Consider the following 15,565-nt stretch of genomic DNA (forward strand, 5'->3'; position numbering starts at 1 on the left):
ATTTTGAAATAATAAAATAATAAGGAAAGCGACACCAAGCTTAAAAGCTGAGATCACAACTGCCATCTACTGGCAGATTATTAAACAAAGAACTTTACAACATTATTTCCTGTACTTATTTTGTGTTCTAATATTACTTATTTTTCTCTAATGCTCTACTGAATTGCAAGAAAGTCAATAACTCGATTAGTTGTTAATGAACACTTGATAATTGATTTTACTTTCTTAATTTAACTCAAAGCTTAAGGTCTTCTAAGAATAAATAAAACAAACTGGGTACTAAATAAATTTATTTATATTGTCAACGATTAATAACTATATGTTTCAATTGAGATATCGAAAACACACTAATTTGGTCAATTTTACTTAAAGGGTGGAACTATTGTTGGGTGAATAAAAAATAAGGAAAAAATCACAACCTTTTCATTGTTAGAACGCACTAACCATTTTAACTTTAAAGCCAAAGCTAACGGCAATTTTAATTTATGCATATATGTATTTCATAAGATTCATTCAAAATTTAACAACTAATTAACGATACTAAGTTAATTTGACAACTTGGTTGTTACCACTTATACTGCAAGATAAGTATTTACCAACAATAAGTAACAATAAATACATTTTTTAAATTTATTTAGAGATCACTTATGCTTTGGTTCAAAACTAGTTTAAAATCATCATAATCTTTTTTTATACAAATATAATCCTGTCAGTACACTTATTGCTAATGAATACTATAATTGAACAAATAAATGATTGACTATCAGATTATTTTGTAACTTCTAACACCACCCTACTCTATTGGAATACTTATGGAAAATCTCCCTACATATGACCGACATTTGGACATTTCTACTCTCCCATCTAAAAAATACATCTACTGTGTTATCATTGAAAGTTACATATCACTATCTACAATGGAAGCAGAAATTAGAAATCACGGGATTAGTCATTTGTAAAAAAAATCTCAAAAAGGCACAAAATCAATTATCAAACTTGTAATAAATACTGGTTTTTGGACACCACATTTCTAAGGAATGCAAACAAACTTTTAGACCGATCAGAAACTCACGAAAGACCGGTTCAAAATCGAAAGGGTTATTTGGTTTGAGTCATGAGAACTTGTGCTAAGGTTACGATCGTTGATTACAGAAGGCAAATAGCGACCAACACCAAATTACTGCATGTGCGATCTTTGTTCCAATAAAGTAGTCACTTACTACTTTAATTAGTATTAACATAAAATTGGTATGTATTAAAGATACGTATATGGTTAAAGATCGCTTCCAATTTGATGGATGGAAACCTTAGAGATAGCACTAATGTGTCTAGAATTAACATGAATGCTATATTATGAACAATGATGTGTGATTTGATATTTAAGTATTTCTACTGTACATACATTGTGCTGTTCACGTCTTGTATATTTAAGGAATATTTTCTAAGTTGATAGCATCTAGAAGGAACATTACCAACAGTACCACTTTAACAAATAGGTGCAACGCAGACATTGTGCAATTCTACTTGTACTATCAAAGACAAATAAATAAAAAATAATCTCGTTAGAGTATTATAGAAGATACTAGTCACATTGTTACCCATATTCATTACAGAATACTGACTCATTTTATAAGACAGATGGAAAACTCTTAAATCAATTTACAAAATTCTATCACTTTTACACAGAATGAAGTCTCACCATTACCTTATTATAAAACTGATCATACCGATTTGCAATAAAATGTTTAAAAATAGCACCATAATTCGTAACACACCAATGGTGAGCCAACAGTACCAACTATAGTACAGCAATAGGAGCATTCTGCAATTGAATTACAACCATCGGTTATAATACATATTTGACATGTACTTTTAATACTCATTGACTAAGTCGACAATTTTATGGCATCATTGAACATAAAAAACCTGGATCTACTGACGCTACTTTTGCCGTTAAAAATGCATGCATACAAAACAGCAAACTTTGTAGGATAGAACACTCCAATTCCTGAAAAACAATAATTATAGTTCGTAAACAAAAACACATCATACAGTCATACCTTCGTGTCAATAGCCCTAGATTCAGCATCTTGGAAATGTAGTTTCAATTTTGATTTACCATCATCTGATGATCCCCTCAATTGAGAAAATTTATACTGCCAAACAGGTGTTTTCGAATCACCTTCATGCAGAGAAAATCCTAAGTTCCAGTCAAGAGTCAAACCGGCCGTTTTTCCGTTGCAACTAACTGTAAATGTTTTATTCTGCAAGTACCCACAATTAAAATAAAATAAAATTGTGTTCAATTTAGTAGTACCCCTAATTTCATAACGGCCGTACAAACTGAACAATGCCAAGCATTTTCAATTTTGAGTAACTCTTGTCTTGTTTCAACCGAAAAGTATCGAGAATCTTGACCAGAAGTTTGAACTAGAAAACAATGTTGCCGTTCATCAACATTTTCCGAGTCCTTAACTACACGAAACATTGTTTGATATACTTTAAACATAAGAGGACATTTACTCCAGTCCATAACATTTAACTATAACAACCAAAATAAGTTATTGTAGTTAAAATATGGGTGCAACTCACAGGTGGTGAGTCAAACAACATTAAATCAGTACCCTTCAACGCCAAAAAACGAGGTTTATAATTTTGCCAAGGTTGATTATTATTGAGAACGCCCTCATTCACCCAACCCATATATTCGATCCGATCTGACACGCTAAAGTTGCGGTTATATAATTTCATCTGTAACGAAGTTTTGAGCTAACGCGTATTACGGTTTTTTCTTACCTGGAGACTTGTTAACCCTATGATATTATCAGTTATGTATTTAAGCCACTGAGAGAGTATAGCTGAGTCATCACAATGTATTATGCCCGTACTAACGCCGTTAAGGCCTCTAACTTCAAATGCGTTAGGTCTTAACTTATCTGTACCAAAAATGTATCTAGTAACATACGCCATCATTAGTGGCAAAGTGACGATATCTACCCAACGAGTTTGAGGCTCTTGTTCCGACTCTGAATATATAGAACTAGGTCTACTACTAGTACTGTTTGTAGTGAGCCTCAAACTCTCATCAGATGCTTCTCTTTCGTCACTATTACTATCGGTTTGTTGCGATTCTTTATCTTCCTGTTTTTGCAAAAAGGGCGTCGCGGCTTTGTAGTGTTTAACGGTTAAAACAACTAAGTCGCCAGCGTTTCTTAAAATGTTAACAGCGTCATCATGAGGACATGCTGTTATGTATTCACCATTAACTAAAAATCAATCTTGTCAAAAAAAATATATTAAGCAATCATCAGTACCTTTAATAATAGCATCGCCTACAAAAAGCTCTCCAGTTTGATCAGCTGCTTGATTTTTGTAAATCCTTGATATTAAAATTGGTAATTTGTGCTCAGCTCCACCTTTTATACTCAAGCCAAGACCTCCAACTTTTTGTCTTCTAATTTGCACCATCCTCTCCTAAAATATAGTTTTCACTTGATTACATAATCAGAGTCATAATTACTTTAGCATTTAAAGGTTTAGATTCCAGAGGTATTAACTCTTCTTTTTGGAGCCTTAAGACTTCCATAGAGAGATGTAACCTTACAGGAATTGGTCTACTTTTTCCATCACTAACAGTCACCATCCCTGTCCGCACTTTTAATTTCTGATCCACCTTTTCTTCAATTGGAGTGGTCATTCTTGTTGCGTTTATCCTCATATTGAACCTAACAAAACACAATATTTACCACTACATCATAATTGATTTTTTTGCATCCTCATTACTTTCTTCTATATGAATTATAGTTCATACCTTTGTAACTTGAACACACTATTTTTTTAAATTAAATTGTAACATTATTTGATTGCGTTTACGGTTTTTTAAGGATTTACTAATTTACTAGCAAAACATTTTATAACTTTGACAATCTAGAAGCCATTTTTAAAAGGTCTAATCCAAAACAAATGATTGAGCTAACTCAACGTTGCCACATTCATCGCGACCTCAAACAGTAATCCATCCTACACAAAACCGGTAAATATCGAATTAGCATCTCTTTCGCAACAGTATTTACTTGAATCCGTGCAAATTTTGTAAACAAACATAGATTTTTTAGAAAAAGATCACATATGTCGTTTTTCTGCATGCCTTCTGGCAACGCTGCACTTGCAGCTCCGGGTTACTAAACCAACAAGTAACCTTTAAGCTTTAACTAGTCTATTTTAAATAAAAATCGATTAAAAGCGACTTTTTTTATTAGAAATATTTTTTGTACATTGCTTTATTAACCCTTGAAGCTGTCGGTTTATTAATCTTCTCTGAAATAAAATGCCCAGCACTAATCAGTTTTTTCAAGTCTATTCCAGTTTCGGCCCCCATTCCATGCAACATATATACCAAATCTTCACTTGCTACGTTTCCTGTAGCTCCCGCTGCATATGGACAACCCCCAAGTCCAGAAACTGACGAATCAACTACTTTTATTCCTAACTCAATTGCTGTACAAATGTTGACCAGGGCTTGTCCATAGGTATCATGGCAGTGGATGGCAAGCTTATCAGCTGAAGTTATTTTTAACAAATCCTTTATCATTTTTTCCATTGTTGATCTTGTCCCCACTCCTATGGTATCACCAAGAGATATCTCATAGCAACCCAAATTTAAAAGAGATTCACATATTGTCGTTACCGCTTTGGGTTGAATGTAACCGTCATATGGGCAACCAACAACACACGAGATGTAACCACGAATTTTGAGAGTTTTGCCAAGACTTTTAGTTTTTTCTACGATTTCTTTAATCCTGTTAACTCCTTCTTGAGTTGAACAGTTGGTGTTCTTCCGTGAGAAGCCTTCTGAAGCTGAGGCAAACACCGCAATTTCTTTTGCTCCAACTGATACCTATAAAAACTAAAATCATATCTGACCCAAGTCAGTTTTTAACTAATTACAGCAGCTTCCAAGCCTTTAACATTTGGTACAAGAACTGGGTATGATATTGAAGGTTTCTTGTCTATTTTTGTGAAAACTTCACTGTTGTCGCCCATTTGGGGAACCCATTTTGGGCTCACGAAACTAAAACAATTTGTTGAATTTGCGTAAAAGTTAATTAAGTTGAGCCACCTTGTCACTTCTATGCTTTGTAAACCAGACTCAGATAATTTATTAATAAATTCTATTTTTACGTCTGTGGGGACGTGCGTGGGTTCGTTTTGTAGTCCATCTCTAGGCCCTACTTCAACTATTTTGACAAAAGGTTTGTGCTAAAATGTATTTTGATGGGTTTGTTATCAACTGTAAGTCACTTACAAGATGTCGTTTAAAATGTGATTGAGCTCTTCTTGAAAGCAGTGAACATGCAGTAATAGGAAACATTTTTATTTAATTTAATTGTTTTGCTTTATCTTTGTTTATGTACGACGATATCAAGGTTATCCTATTGGGAAAGTGGGGAGAAAGTTGGAGTGAAATAAAAAGTGAATAATTTTTAGAAATATTTATTTTAACTGAAATAGATAACTGAAAGATACCTATTTTTACAGGTATACGTACAAAATAATTTGTTAGATTTTAACAAAGATAGGTACAAGAAACCATTGTGATTTTCTCACGAATTAACACAATTTAGAAAAGCAGTGGAACTGCAACAAAACCAATAAAATAGGTATTTTAAGCTTAATTTTATTTAAGCCGTTTGAGTTACTCAACATATACATTGCATAAATCATATTTTTAATAACGTCTACAACAGGATTTAACTAAGAACCCTATTTGTATAAATCTGTTTGAAAAAACTTACAACTGAATAAATACAATAACAATCTCATAGATAAATTCACAGTCTATTTTTTAATCTGAACACTGCCAAACACTTTTGAAAAAATATACATAGTTTTTTGGGTAATCAATATATTGGAATGCAAACTCTTTTCCACTATCAAATAACTTTCTTACCAAGTAACACATAGATAAAAAAGGACAAGGAACTATCACACTATAAAACTAAAAAAATTTCAAGCTTTTATGACTCTGTGAAATAATTTTTAAAACACAAACTGCAAAGAGTAAAAAGAACAGCAAACTATTAAAATAATATATCATGAAGTATATAAGAAAAAATTTATTTATCCTTGCTTTCGCCCACAGCATGAACAGTAGTAATGACTTTAGCTACGGGTACGAAATTCTCATCATTTTGATGGTAGTGCTCATCAACCAGCTTCATTTTTTTCGCGGGCGGTTCTGCGTTTATTGTCGCCGTATCAAAATCATCGATTTCCGGTTCAATAAACCCTCTCTTGTTGTAAAATCCGTAAGACCCGAGCTCGTTTTTGTTAAACAGATTTTTGATGTTACGTACTAACGAATTGAAGAAGTTATCATCAGAATTATCCTTTTCGAAGTTCATGTTTTCGTATTTGGATTCCATTTCTTCAACTGCCTTGAAGAACTCGTTTTCGGTGTTGTTTTCATTGTCAACACCCTCATCATCCTTGTTGAAAATAAAGAACTCCTCCATGTTCAATCCATCATCTTCTACTTTCTTAGTAGATAAGAGAGATCTGCTGATCGTTATTTGTTCTTGTTCTGTTGATAACTCTTTATTCATTTGTGACAAACGAATGTTGGGGAGAGATACCAACAGGACTGACAACATGACGATCATAAGACAGGTAGAAGGCGTGGCTTTAGATGATGTCGAATTGAATATTAACGACTGAAGTTTGTTAATGTGTGCCATTAGTGTTTTATTTTTCTTTTGTAATTCTTTGACACGTTGCATTAAGTTCCTGTTTTCTTCCGAGCCACGTCGTACCTTTTCTTCAAGCCCATCGACGTACTCCTTTTTACGCTTGCGGGAATCTTGAGCTGAGATCTTATTACGGATTTTCCTTCTGATACGTTTCAATTCCCTGTCTTCCAATTTGGTCAATGGATGATAGGCAGGGAGTTGAATTCCTTCTTTCTCCAATAGACGTTTCTCCTCAGCCGTTAGCTTTACTTCAGTCAGTTCTCCAGGACGGTGTGTCGACTCTACCTCTTCTAAAAAATTGTAATTAGCACAACAAACTATGTCAAATTATTTGGAAAACCTTTAATTCTTGTTGGTTCCACTTTACGTCTCGCAGTATTAGTAGGAAACGTTGTCACGTGAATTCGATCTGTTTTTAATTCACTAGCGTTAAGTATCTTGATGCTTTTTAAGCCATAGGGGAGTATTACTGGCTTGCCATTGGTTGTCAAAGACTGCACTTTCAATATTTGCTTCTTACCAATTTTTTTAATTGGTGCTAAAAGTTAAGCAACTAAGATATATATTCAATTGTTTTCAAGTAACTCACTATTTATTATTTGTTTGTTAATAGTCTTATTGTTGGCGGGGTTCTGGATTATAATTTTTGTTCTTGCTTTTGGTTGATTAATGATAACAGGGACCGTCTCCACTTCAACCTTTTCTTGAAGTGGTTGCAAAAAATCAAACAACGAATCATCAATAGCGTCGACAGTTCTTAGAGGCGAAACACTGGAAGAATTCAATTCAATCATGCATGTTGTTAAAACAAGAAAAGCTCCAAATTCATTTGAAATTTTGATGAATCATGACATGAACAAACGGTTCTTATGCAACTAAAGGAATTTGACTAATTCGCAAAATGGTGAGACAGAAAATGCAAAATGTGCCAAATTTCATATCTTGTTTCTGTGTTGCAAATTTAATTTCAGAATCAGAGCCTACTTCAAATGTTGCATAAAAAATGCAGTATTCTGTCATGAACCATAAAGTGGTTATTATCGAACGTCATCAAATTTTCTTAGTTCAGTGCATAAAACATGCAAACTGAAAATGTGCTCATAAATATTTACATTTTTTATTCATATTCTGCTAATGTTTTATGATCAGTTTTTGTCTTTCTCTGGCTGACGTTAGCGGTAACGGGTAACATATGTATTTATTAGTCATAGTATAAACACAGTTATGATTATTTTGCCATATTAATTAGGCTTGATTGTCTTTTGATTTTTGATGCCTGGGAAGGTGTGGTAACCATATGGCCACCGCATGTTGTTGGTCGATTCTAACCTAATTTGTGTGCAATATGTTGCAAGTTTAAAGTTGAATAGGGCTTCTTTGCTAGGAATACGTACGATTCATCAGTGAAGATGCTGCTCCTTTCGCTTTCAGAGACATCATTTCTGGGCGAGATGTATCCATCAGTGTTGGAGCTTGCATCACTCAAGGTGTTAAAGTCATCAGTTGGGCTGTTAAGGAAATCATCCTGGATCCCGTTTTCCACAGACCTAATGGTATCGAAAAAATCCGAGGTCTGAAATGAATTTATGAAGGTCAATGAATCAGTTTACGAAATAATAAAAGCATGCTGCGTTCACGTTGCGCTTATTGACCTTTAAATCCTCGTATAAGATAATAAGATAAGAAAAATCCTCGTAAGGTTTCGTAATCTAGGGCGTAAATGATCAATTTTTAGAGAAAAACGCGAACTAACCATAAATTCGTTGTTTTCATAATTTAGCATAGCATCCACATTCTCCATTTCATTGTACCGCCCATCGTCGGGTTTGAAAAACTGGGAAAACTGCTCCGGGTTAAACATTTTGCATATTTTGGGGTATCACCAAAATTGCACTTTGCCGACACTTTGTTAAAAATCTTCGTCAATATACACTGATATTTTGCAATATGTTACACCGCACACTTCGATGTGAAAGCCATGACAGCCAGCGTGGAATTAATGACGTCACTAAGCAGGCTTGCCCCCGTTAACCGTCTGCAACTGAGTTGTGCGTTGCATACCTACGCACACTAGATCGTCGTGGTTGGTCGCGCCAGTGGAGGGGGTTCCCCCTCACGACGTCATAATCGTCTTGTAATTTTGGGAAGTACAGGCTTGCTCATTTCAAATTTACGTCTAAGTCGTAAAAATGATGAAATTGTTAGATGCCCTAGGTACTTTACAACGAAATAAAAAAACTTTCCCTAAAGCAGAGAGGGACTATGTTCCAATCTTTTTAAACTTTGGCACATATCCAATAGTTTGTCGAGGAGAATAAGTTGAATAACGACTACGTTACTAGTCCTAAATTAACTTCAAATCTACTACTAATTGTAAGACTCGTTAATTAAATGTATCTCTATCAAAGAGATAACGGATAACAGCACCTAGGTCATTATGTCATTAAAAATTGATAATGTCATTTAAGGTCATTCGAACGTATATAGTTTAATAATGGGATCAAGGTTTTGATGACATTAATAAACAACCCAAAACAATACTTGCAACTTTTGTTTTGTGTTTAAACGACCTCGCTGAAATAAAAATACTCCGGGATTTTCCGCATTGATACGTTAATTGGAAGTTAATAACCAACAAAAGTATACAACAATACACATTTACATTTGAAATCACAAAACTAGAGAAATAGCAAATCATACAAACAAAATCAATTATCGAATACAAGTCAACCGGTTAATCCATTGCATGTGTAGGCAACCTATTATACATTTCGTCAAATTTTGCTTTTATCAAACGTTCGAATTAATTACTTTGTTTATAGATCATTTAATTTAATTTTTTCTGATTATAAACTATGACGCAAAATACTTAATTATTGAAACAATATTTGCTAATTAGAACCTGAAAATAGACTTTGTATGCTGCTTTGTCATGTCATTAAAAATATGTTTTGTCACACGTGGAAAATCATAAAAATTATCAGTTTTTACTATCACTTGTGACGAAAATATACTGTAATTATTGTATTATTTTGAAAGACTTAAATTTTCATGAATTCAGTTTCGCCTAAAATACTGAATTGAAATTTTATGAAATAACCATCTGTCGTAAGATAAAGGAATTGCATGTAATTTTTCCATATAAATTTCAGCATTATAAATTGATAACAACTTGATTTATTGCTATTTTAAATAATATTACAGTTTCTCATAAATTGAACTTGTATAAACAAAAAATCTCTAAACTTTGTAAAAGTAAATTGCGACACAATAAAACACATTTAATATGTTTGTTTTATTTGCTCACATATTTTTTATCTCAGACACAATGAAAGTCAAGGTTTTAAAACATTTTTCTTGTAAGGATAAAATTGACTTTCCTCATGTTTTTTTTCAAAATTTATATTCCAATAAAGGATGAGACTAAAAATTTGCATAAATAAATAAATAAAATGTTTTTTTTGGGTAACATCTTTGATCTATTTACGGTGTGATCACAAACAAAGACTTTCTCGTTTATTTATTTAATCTTATCTATTACTCAGGTTATCAAAAATCGTAGTTTTTTCTGAAATGTCTTATCCAAATAACATTGTGCAATTTATTGTCGTAGATCAAGAACATGTATTTCAGTAATTGTAACAAATTTGTAACTTGTAGTGTTAACCAAAAGTAAAGTTGTAATTATTTCTCAATAGATTAGAGTTGTTAACGAGCAATTGTATAAGTACTACAGTTTCATTTAGTTTTGCTATTTATACGTATTATTATCAAAGGGCTGTGTTTTTCCGCCTGCTCCTATCTATTTATTGTAACAAGTTCTCTATGTATTACCTACTACATTTGCCAGTCTGTTGGATCTTAATTTACTATTTGATAGTTGTTTTCGCAAATCTACGAATGCAATGGTTTATGTATATTAAGCATGGGAGTCTAAAAATAATAATAATAACAGTGCGTGCCAAAGATAAAAATGTCTAATGTAGTTTTTGAAGTAAAAAAACTATATAAAAATTGTTTCAAATTGGTATGAACTTTCAAGGCCTAGTTGCTCATCAAATAAATGTCTAAATAAGCACTGAAATCGAATTGAAAATCGTACGTGGAAGTCAACATTTACCGATAAACCTACATGAAAATACCAAGCGTTCAATTAAATTTCTAATCAAAGTAGCCTGTGACTTTGAAATTAAATTGCAAATATTGAATAATGTAGAAGAAGATATGAAACTTGTCGATTTTCATAGCTGTCTTTAGATTTTACAATGTTGCCAACTTTATTTCAAAGTCTTGGACCACTTTGATCAGAAATTTAATTAAACGCACAGGATAACAGAAATTGAAGATCAACGCGAGGAATATTACCTTTTATCATTTTTTACTCATAATTTATGCATGGTTAAATGTTAAAAATGTATAATAAGGATGAATTATTAAATTCCGTGGGTAAGTATTAGATAAAATAGGAAAAAACTGATTTCAGAATAAAAAAAATATTGTTTGAAATGCTAATTAGATGTATGATTTATTTAATGTGTATTATTCAAGTTAATTGCTTCCAGCAATGTAAAAAGTCGACTGACGTAGATATAGTTCCACTAGGTACTGAAACAAATGAATGTATAATACCCAAGGGTTTTTATTACTCGGTTATTAGTTTCATAGATACAGAGCATAGCCTACGTAAATATCATTATTAAGGTCGAGTAAATAATGGAATGAACGAATCCCTCGAGTTCTTTTTGTCTCCAATTACACTACATCATAATACAACCTGTGGGTATTGTGCTTTTAACACAAATAAATATTTTACTATCAAGTTGCGAATTTCATGAAAATCTTGACTTTTCGTTTTACTTGACATATCAAATAGTTGTTAAAGCTTATAACATAAGAATTATCGGGCTTGGGTTAGTGGCTGTATAAAGCTTAATAAAATTATTATTGCTTGGATGTGTTCCTGTTTTTATGTACCAGTCCATACTTGACAACGTTGTCAATCTAATCAATCATTTTTCTCAGTAAAGTGTACATTGTAAATGATTTAATTGGGATGCGAAGGCATCGCTGCGTCACCGAATGAAAAATCCCATTATCACAGTTCTTCGAAGTTTGAGCAATAAACGGGTTATTTTATTTTCTTATCTATGCTGGTGTATGTTCGGGAAAAAAATGACAATCCGGAATCTGGGATGTTTCAATGACGACAATTTCTAGCATTAATGATAAAGTTGATGTCACTGTTTGTGTAGCAAAATTGTTTGCCAATGGCTTGGTATGTATTTACTTATTTAAGTTTAATTGCAAATAGTGCGGTTGCTTGAGGCCTTAGTTAAAAATTGTTTATCGACTTGTTATCCGTAAACTGTAAGTTCATTTCTGGATTCCAATACTGCGATCATCAACATATAAAAGCTTATTTTCGTGAGTTCTTCGTGCGCTGGCGCTAGTCGTTTCTCGTTCAGCAAACACAGTCAGTGGGGCCAGTAACTCTTAGCTCGTTCAGTGCGTTTAGAGGTGCGGTAGTTTGTGGCCGCGGTTTAGTGATATGGGATCGCACGTGTGATTAACTTAGTGCTTCTGATTTTACAGTAACATTTTAACATGACTTATGTGATATTCAACCAGTATGTAATTGTTATTCTAGTTGAAATATACGAATATATTCATATCTAACACGTTTTTCTTGCTTCTCACTTGTGTGAATTTAAATCACATCACGCGAGCCAGTCTGACTTAAGTCATTGCGGCTTGGGATCAAAACACCAACCTTTCTTTATCCAGTCTCGTCATTCTGATCCGTGTGGGACTATTACTTGTTGTCTGGTTACAATGATAAACAGGAAATACACTTCTGCAATCTGTTAAATCCGCTGCAATCAAAGTGTGTTTGCTTGAAATTCCGATAAAGTGATACAAAGTAAGGAAATAAAACTTTGCTTGTGTTCATAAATTTAACTTGGAGTTAAATAAATGTCAAACCGAAAATTTGTAATAATTGCTTTCTACCTGTCTTGGGCCACATAATAGATTCCAGGTACACACTTGGCGTATTTCGGTCCTCTCCTCATTGAAAAAATGCAGTTGATGCCGTGAAAGTAACTCGAAACTGAAACGCTACATACCTACTCAACTAGTATTCCGATTTGTGTATATTGCACACTTAGATTACAAGGGTTGTGAATGACCGGGGCAATGGAAATACTGCAAGGTTTTTGTTTTGATATTTAGCAACTAACTAGAAAGCTTATAGCGTAAAATTGCATCAAATATCTTTAGTGCTTTATTACCAAATTGTCTCTTTTTGTTTCAGATTTCAACGAATTTTCTTACTTTCAATTTTAGAAAAACTATTAAGGTAGTTTACCGTGGTTGTGGCAATAAGACGAACGAACATTAGCAAACCGATAAAGTTTAAGTGTCCGACGGATAATGTATTTATTTCTGTGTTATATCTATGTTTGTGTCGTTTTTGTGAGTTTATCTGAAGCACATTACACCCAACAATGGGCCGTCCACATCGAAGGTGGGCCCCAGGTAGCTGACGAGGTCGCCCGAGACCATGGCTTCGAAAATCAAGGCCAGGTAAGAAAGGAAGTTTCTTATTTCCTAACAATTTTTTCCGGCATTTCGGTTCGATAACACTAGCCTTGCCGAAGCCGATATGGCCATTTCCTAAGATAATTTATGTATTTGACACTGCTCTGATCTGACGCCTAGAACGCACGCGCGCGTGACTTAAGTCACACATGTCAAGTTATCATTTAATTTTTAAATTTACGACTACTTCATTTAATGGCGTACTATACTATTTTTACTATTATCTAAATTAAATCTACTTGAAAAAATTGAAAAAATATATTTGTTTAAATCACATTTTATCAAAAAATTATTACAAACGAATAATACTTAGGCCACTTTTGTTCATAGTGTAGTATCCGATGAATATTTCCTAAAATAGACCAAATAGTTCGTTTAAATTTTGTGGATTCATTTTCTGCTCTATTTATCTCCAAGTTCATCGTCGCGTCAATGTATTTGTTAACGTGATGTTACGTGTATTAAAAGAGAAAATTGTTTCCTGTCAATATTTTTATCTATTTTTATCCAATATATCATAAACGATATGGAGAAAAATGTTCTGTCTTTAGCACCGTGTTTTATATATTGATAAATGAAGCAAAAACCGTCCTATTGTAATATAATTTGCATCAATTTCTGGTTGCTGTCATTCACACGTGACCCCGAACAAAACATAAAACTTAAAATAGTCTTCTAAATTGAAATGAATTATGCTTCAGTTGACTTGTAGCAGATCATAAGTAGGAAACCGTTGATGAATTTGAGCAGTATTTGTGTTGTAATTACCGTGATTTGATTAGGATAACAAAACTTTCTATTTTTATTTCCATTAATGCATTTACGTTTCGTCTCTTGTTTATTTTTAATTTTAAACGTAGAGGGAGCATTAAATTATAAATAAAACTCTAAATGACAAAAATAGGTGTTTGGAATCCTCGGTAGATCCAGTGTTTAGAGATAATTTTTCCTTTAGGGAGTCATAAAAGTAATAATAACTTAAGTTAAAATACACTATCTAAGAAGAGACGGTTTTAAGTGAATTTTTCCTGCTTTGTAAATTTAGCACCTAGATATTGTTAGTTAAACCGGAAATAACGAGTTGGAAATTTTCCTAGTGCTAACTTGTGACAATTTGATTTTCTAAAAAAAAAGGAAAAATGCAATTCTCCTTTAATTGCCTAATACGATTTTAAATTGCGGTTCCCAGTCAGAACTTTTGCATAATTTTCATTTAAATTTTCAACGATCATGTAAAAGCATCATCCACACCCTTCCCGCAACCTAATTATGAAGGGTATTACCGTATTACCACATTACTCTGGTCTTTCTATTAGAATTATTACTATTTAATCAAAATTTATGTAATACAATCAAATAGTTTTATATACTATAATTTCATTAAATTTTCTTACAAATTTAATATGAATATCGCGTTTTGCTGGATGAACTCTTTAGACGAACAATTAAAAAAATAACGACTTTGATGGGATCGTCGGACCTTTCAACAAAAGTCAGTCGAAGTCATTGCCATCATTCAGAGTTATGATGACAATTGAATTTTATTTATTGTAATCGTCGTAATGAGGAAGAATTTTCTAATAAACTCTTGGCAAAATCCGATGAGTAAGAAAATTTAACGACTTTTGAACCACCGTAACAACGATTTATCTTTCTTTCCATCATCATTATTACGGCGCGAACACTTCACGCGGCGGAGGTCACAAAACCAGAAACTATTTTTTTTTAATTTAGAGTAGGGATTATAATACCCTTCATCTATGTGAGGATTTTTTTTCCAAAAATTTAAAAATCACATTATGATATCCTAGCCAGTTCAGAACCTACCAAAATAAGTTTTCAAATATTAGGCAAGGGAACTTCTTTTTTGTTATTACCAACTTGTCCACAAAATTAAATATTGTTTTCTTATGTGTTGGGACAAACCTGTTTTGACATTCTTTGTAAACATGTTTAATAAAAATGAAGAAAACTGAAATTTAAGATCTGGTATGATCTACAGCTATAAACATAGGTTGGCGGTTGCGTTTCTGTCTACTGGTGCATGTTTCTGTTTCGTCGTGAATCCAAGAACCGACATGTATTTTATTTGCATTTAATTGAGAGAGCAACAGCCTTATCAGGAGAAACTCGATATGTTTGGTAAGATTTTAAAACCGCGATAGTAACACTAAAACAGTTTGGTAATTTAATCCGTTTTTATCAATAACATGTTC

The 15,565-nt window shown here is 32.9% G+C and overlaps 4 protein-coding genes across 7 annotated transcripts in view; 1 reads left to right on the plus strand and 3 right to left on the minus strand.

Annotated features, from left to right (window-relative positions):
• Positions 1–273: 273 nt before the first annotated feature.
• Positions 274–3,982, minus strand: LOC123006193 (gamma-1-syntrophin). 2 transcript variants are annotated; one of them, XM_044400479.1, is made up of 8 exons: positions 3,784–3,982; positions 3,521–3,725; positions 3,315–3,474; positions 2,797–3,266; positions 2,593–2,751; positions 2,318–2,542; positions 2,061–2,264; positions 274–2,008 (listed from the first exon to the last, which is right to left on the minus strand). In XM_044400479.1, exons 1-8 carry the CDS (start codon positions 3,807–3,809, stop codon positions 1,901–1,903), a joined length of 1,557 nt encoding a protein of 518 aa, XP_044256414.1. In that variant the 5' UTR covers positions 3,810–3,982; the 3' UTR covers positions 274–1,900. The 2 variants fall into 2 exon arrangements, with proteins under 2 accessions (XP_044256414.1, XP_044256415.1); XM_044400480.1 differs by having other exon boundaries at positions 3,812–3,980.
• A 254-nt stretch (positions 3,983–4,236) lies between these two features.
• Positions 4,237–5,431, minus strand: LOC123006195 (hydroxymethylglutaryl-CoA lyase, mitochondrial). The gene is made up of 4 exons (XM_044400481.1): positions 5,306–5,431; positions 5,120–5,259; positions 4,948–5,071; positions 4,237–4,897 (listed from the first exon to the last, which is right to left on the minus strand). The coding sequence occupies exons 1-4, from the start codon at positions 5,369–5,371 to the stop codon at positions 4,256–4,258; spliced, it is 972 nt and encodes a 323-aa protein (XP_044256416.1). The 5' UTR covers positions 5,372–5,431; the 3' UTR covers positions 4,237–4,255.
• Positions 5,432–5,477: 46 nt separating this feature from the next.
• LOC123006192 lies at positions 5,478–8,786 on the minus strand. 2 transcript variants are annotated; one of them, XM_044400478.1, is made up of 5 exons: positions 8,503–8,786; positions 8,144–8,322; positions 7,339–7,520; positions 7,090–7,287; positions 5,478–7,036 (listed from the first exon to the last, which is right to left on the minus strand). In XM_044400478.1, the coding sequence occupies exons 1-5, from the start codon at positions 8,608–8,610 to the stop codon at positions 6,117–6,119; spliced, it is 1,587 nt and encodes a 528-aa protein (XP_044256413.1). In that variant the 5' UTR covers positions 8,611–8,786; the 3' UTR covers positions 5,478–6,116. The 2 variants fall into 2 exon arrangements, with proteins under 2 accessions (XP_044256413.1, XP_044256412.1); XM_044400477.1 differs by having other exon boundaries at positions 5,478–7,039; positions 8,503–8,783.
• A 3,405-nt stretch (positions 8,787–12,191) lies between these two features.
• The window catches only part of LOC123006278 (furin-like protease 1), a 58,148-nt gene continuing 54,774 nt past the window's right edge, over positions 12,192–15,565 (plus strand). Inside the window, exons 1-2 of one of the 2 annotated variants that reach the window (XM_044400652.1) lie at positions 12,192–12,376; positions 13,063–13,334. In XM_044400652.1, coding sequence (XP_044256587.1) covers positions 13,182–13,334 — 153 coding nt within the window. In that variant the 5' untranslated portion in view covers positions 12,192–12,376; positions 13,063–13,181. The remainder of the gene's footprint in view (positions 12,377–13,062; positions 13,335–15,565) is intronic. The other variant, XM_044400651.1, reaches the window with a different exon arrangement.

The sequence above is a fragment of the Tribolium madens genome, unplaced genomic scaffold, assembly GCF_015345945.1.
Source record: "Tribolium madens isolate multiple individuals breed KSU strain unplaced genomic scaffold, Tmad_KSU_1.1 Scaffold_2;HRSCAF=44;Tcas5.2_LGX, whole genome shotgun sequence".
NCBI lineage: Eukaryota > Metazoa > Arthropoda > Insecta > Coleoptera > Tenebrionidae > Tribolium > Tribolium madens.

Excerpts from the sequence above, each read along its gene's own strand:
- LOC123006193 (XM_044400479.1), bottom strand. The coding sequence starts at position 3,809 with ATGAACTATAATTCATATAGAAGAAA. Across the intron at positions 2,752-2,796 it reads TAGGGTTAACAAGTCTCCAG|ATGAAATTATATAACCGCAA; the intron begins GTAAGAAAAAAC and ends ACTTCGTTACAG. Across the intron at positions 2,265-2,317 it reads CGGCCGTTATGAAATTAGGG|AATAAAACATTTACAGTTAG; the intron begins GTACTACTAAAT and ends GGGTACTTGCAG.
- LOC123006195 (XM_044400481.1), bottom strand. The coding sequence starts at position 5,371 with ATGTTTCCTATTACTGCATGTTCACTGCTTTCAAGAAGAGCTCAATCA. Across the intron at positions 5,072-5,119 it reads CAAAGCATAGAAGTGACAAG|TTTCGTGAGCCCAAAATGGG; the intron begins GTGGCTCAACTT and ends AAATTGTTTTAG. Across the intron at positions 4,898-4,947 it reads TTAAAGGCTTGGAAGCTGCT|GTATCAGTTGGAGCAAAAGA; the intron begins GTAATTAGTTAA and ends TAGTTTTTATAG.
- LOC123006192 (XM_044400477.1), bottom strand. The coding sequence starts at position 8,610 with ATGTTTAACCCGGAGCAGTTTTCCCAGTTTTTCAAACCCGACGATGGG. Across the intron at positions 8,323-8,502 it reads ATGAAAACAACGAATTTATG|ACCTCGGATTTTTTCGATAC; the intron begins GTTAGTTCGCGT and ends AATTCATTTCAG. Across the intron at positions 7,288-7,338 it reads TAACAAACAAATAATAAATA|CACCAATTAAAAAAATTGGT; the intron begins GTGAGTTACTTG and ends CTTAACTTTTAG.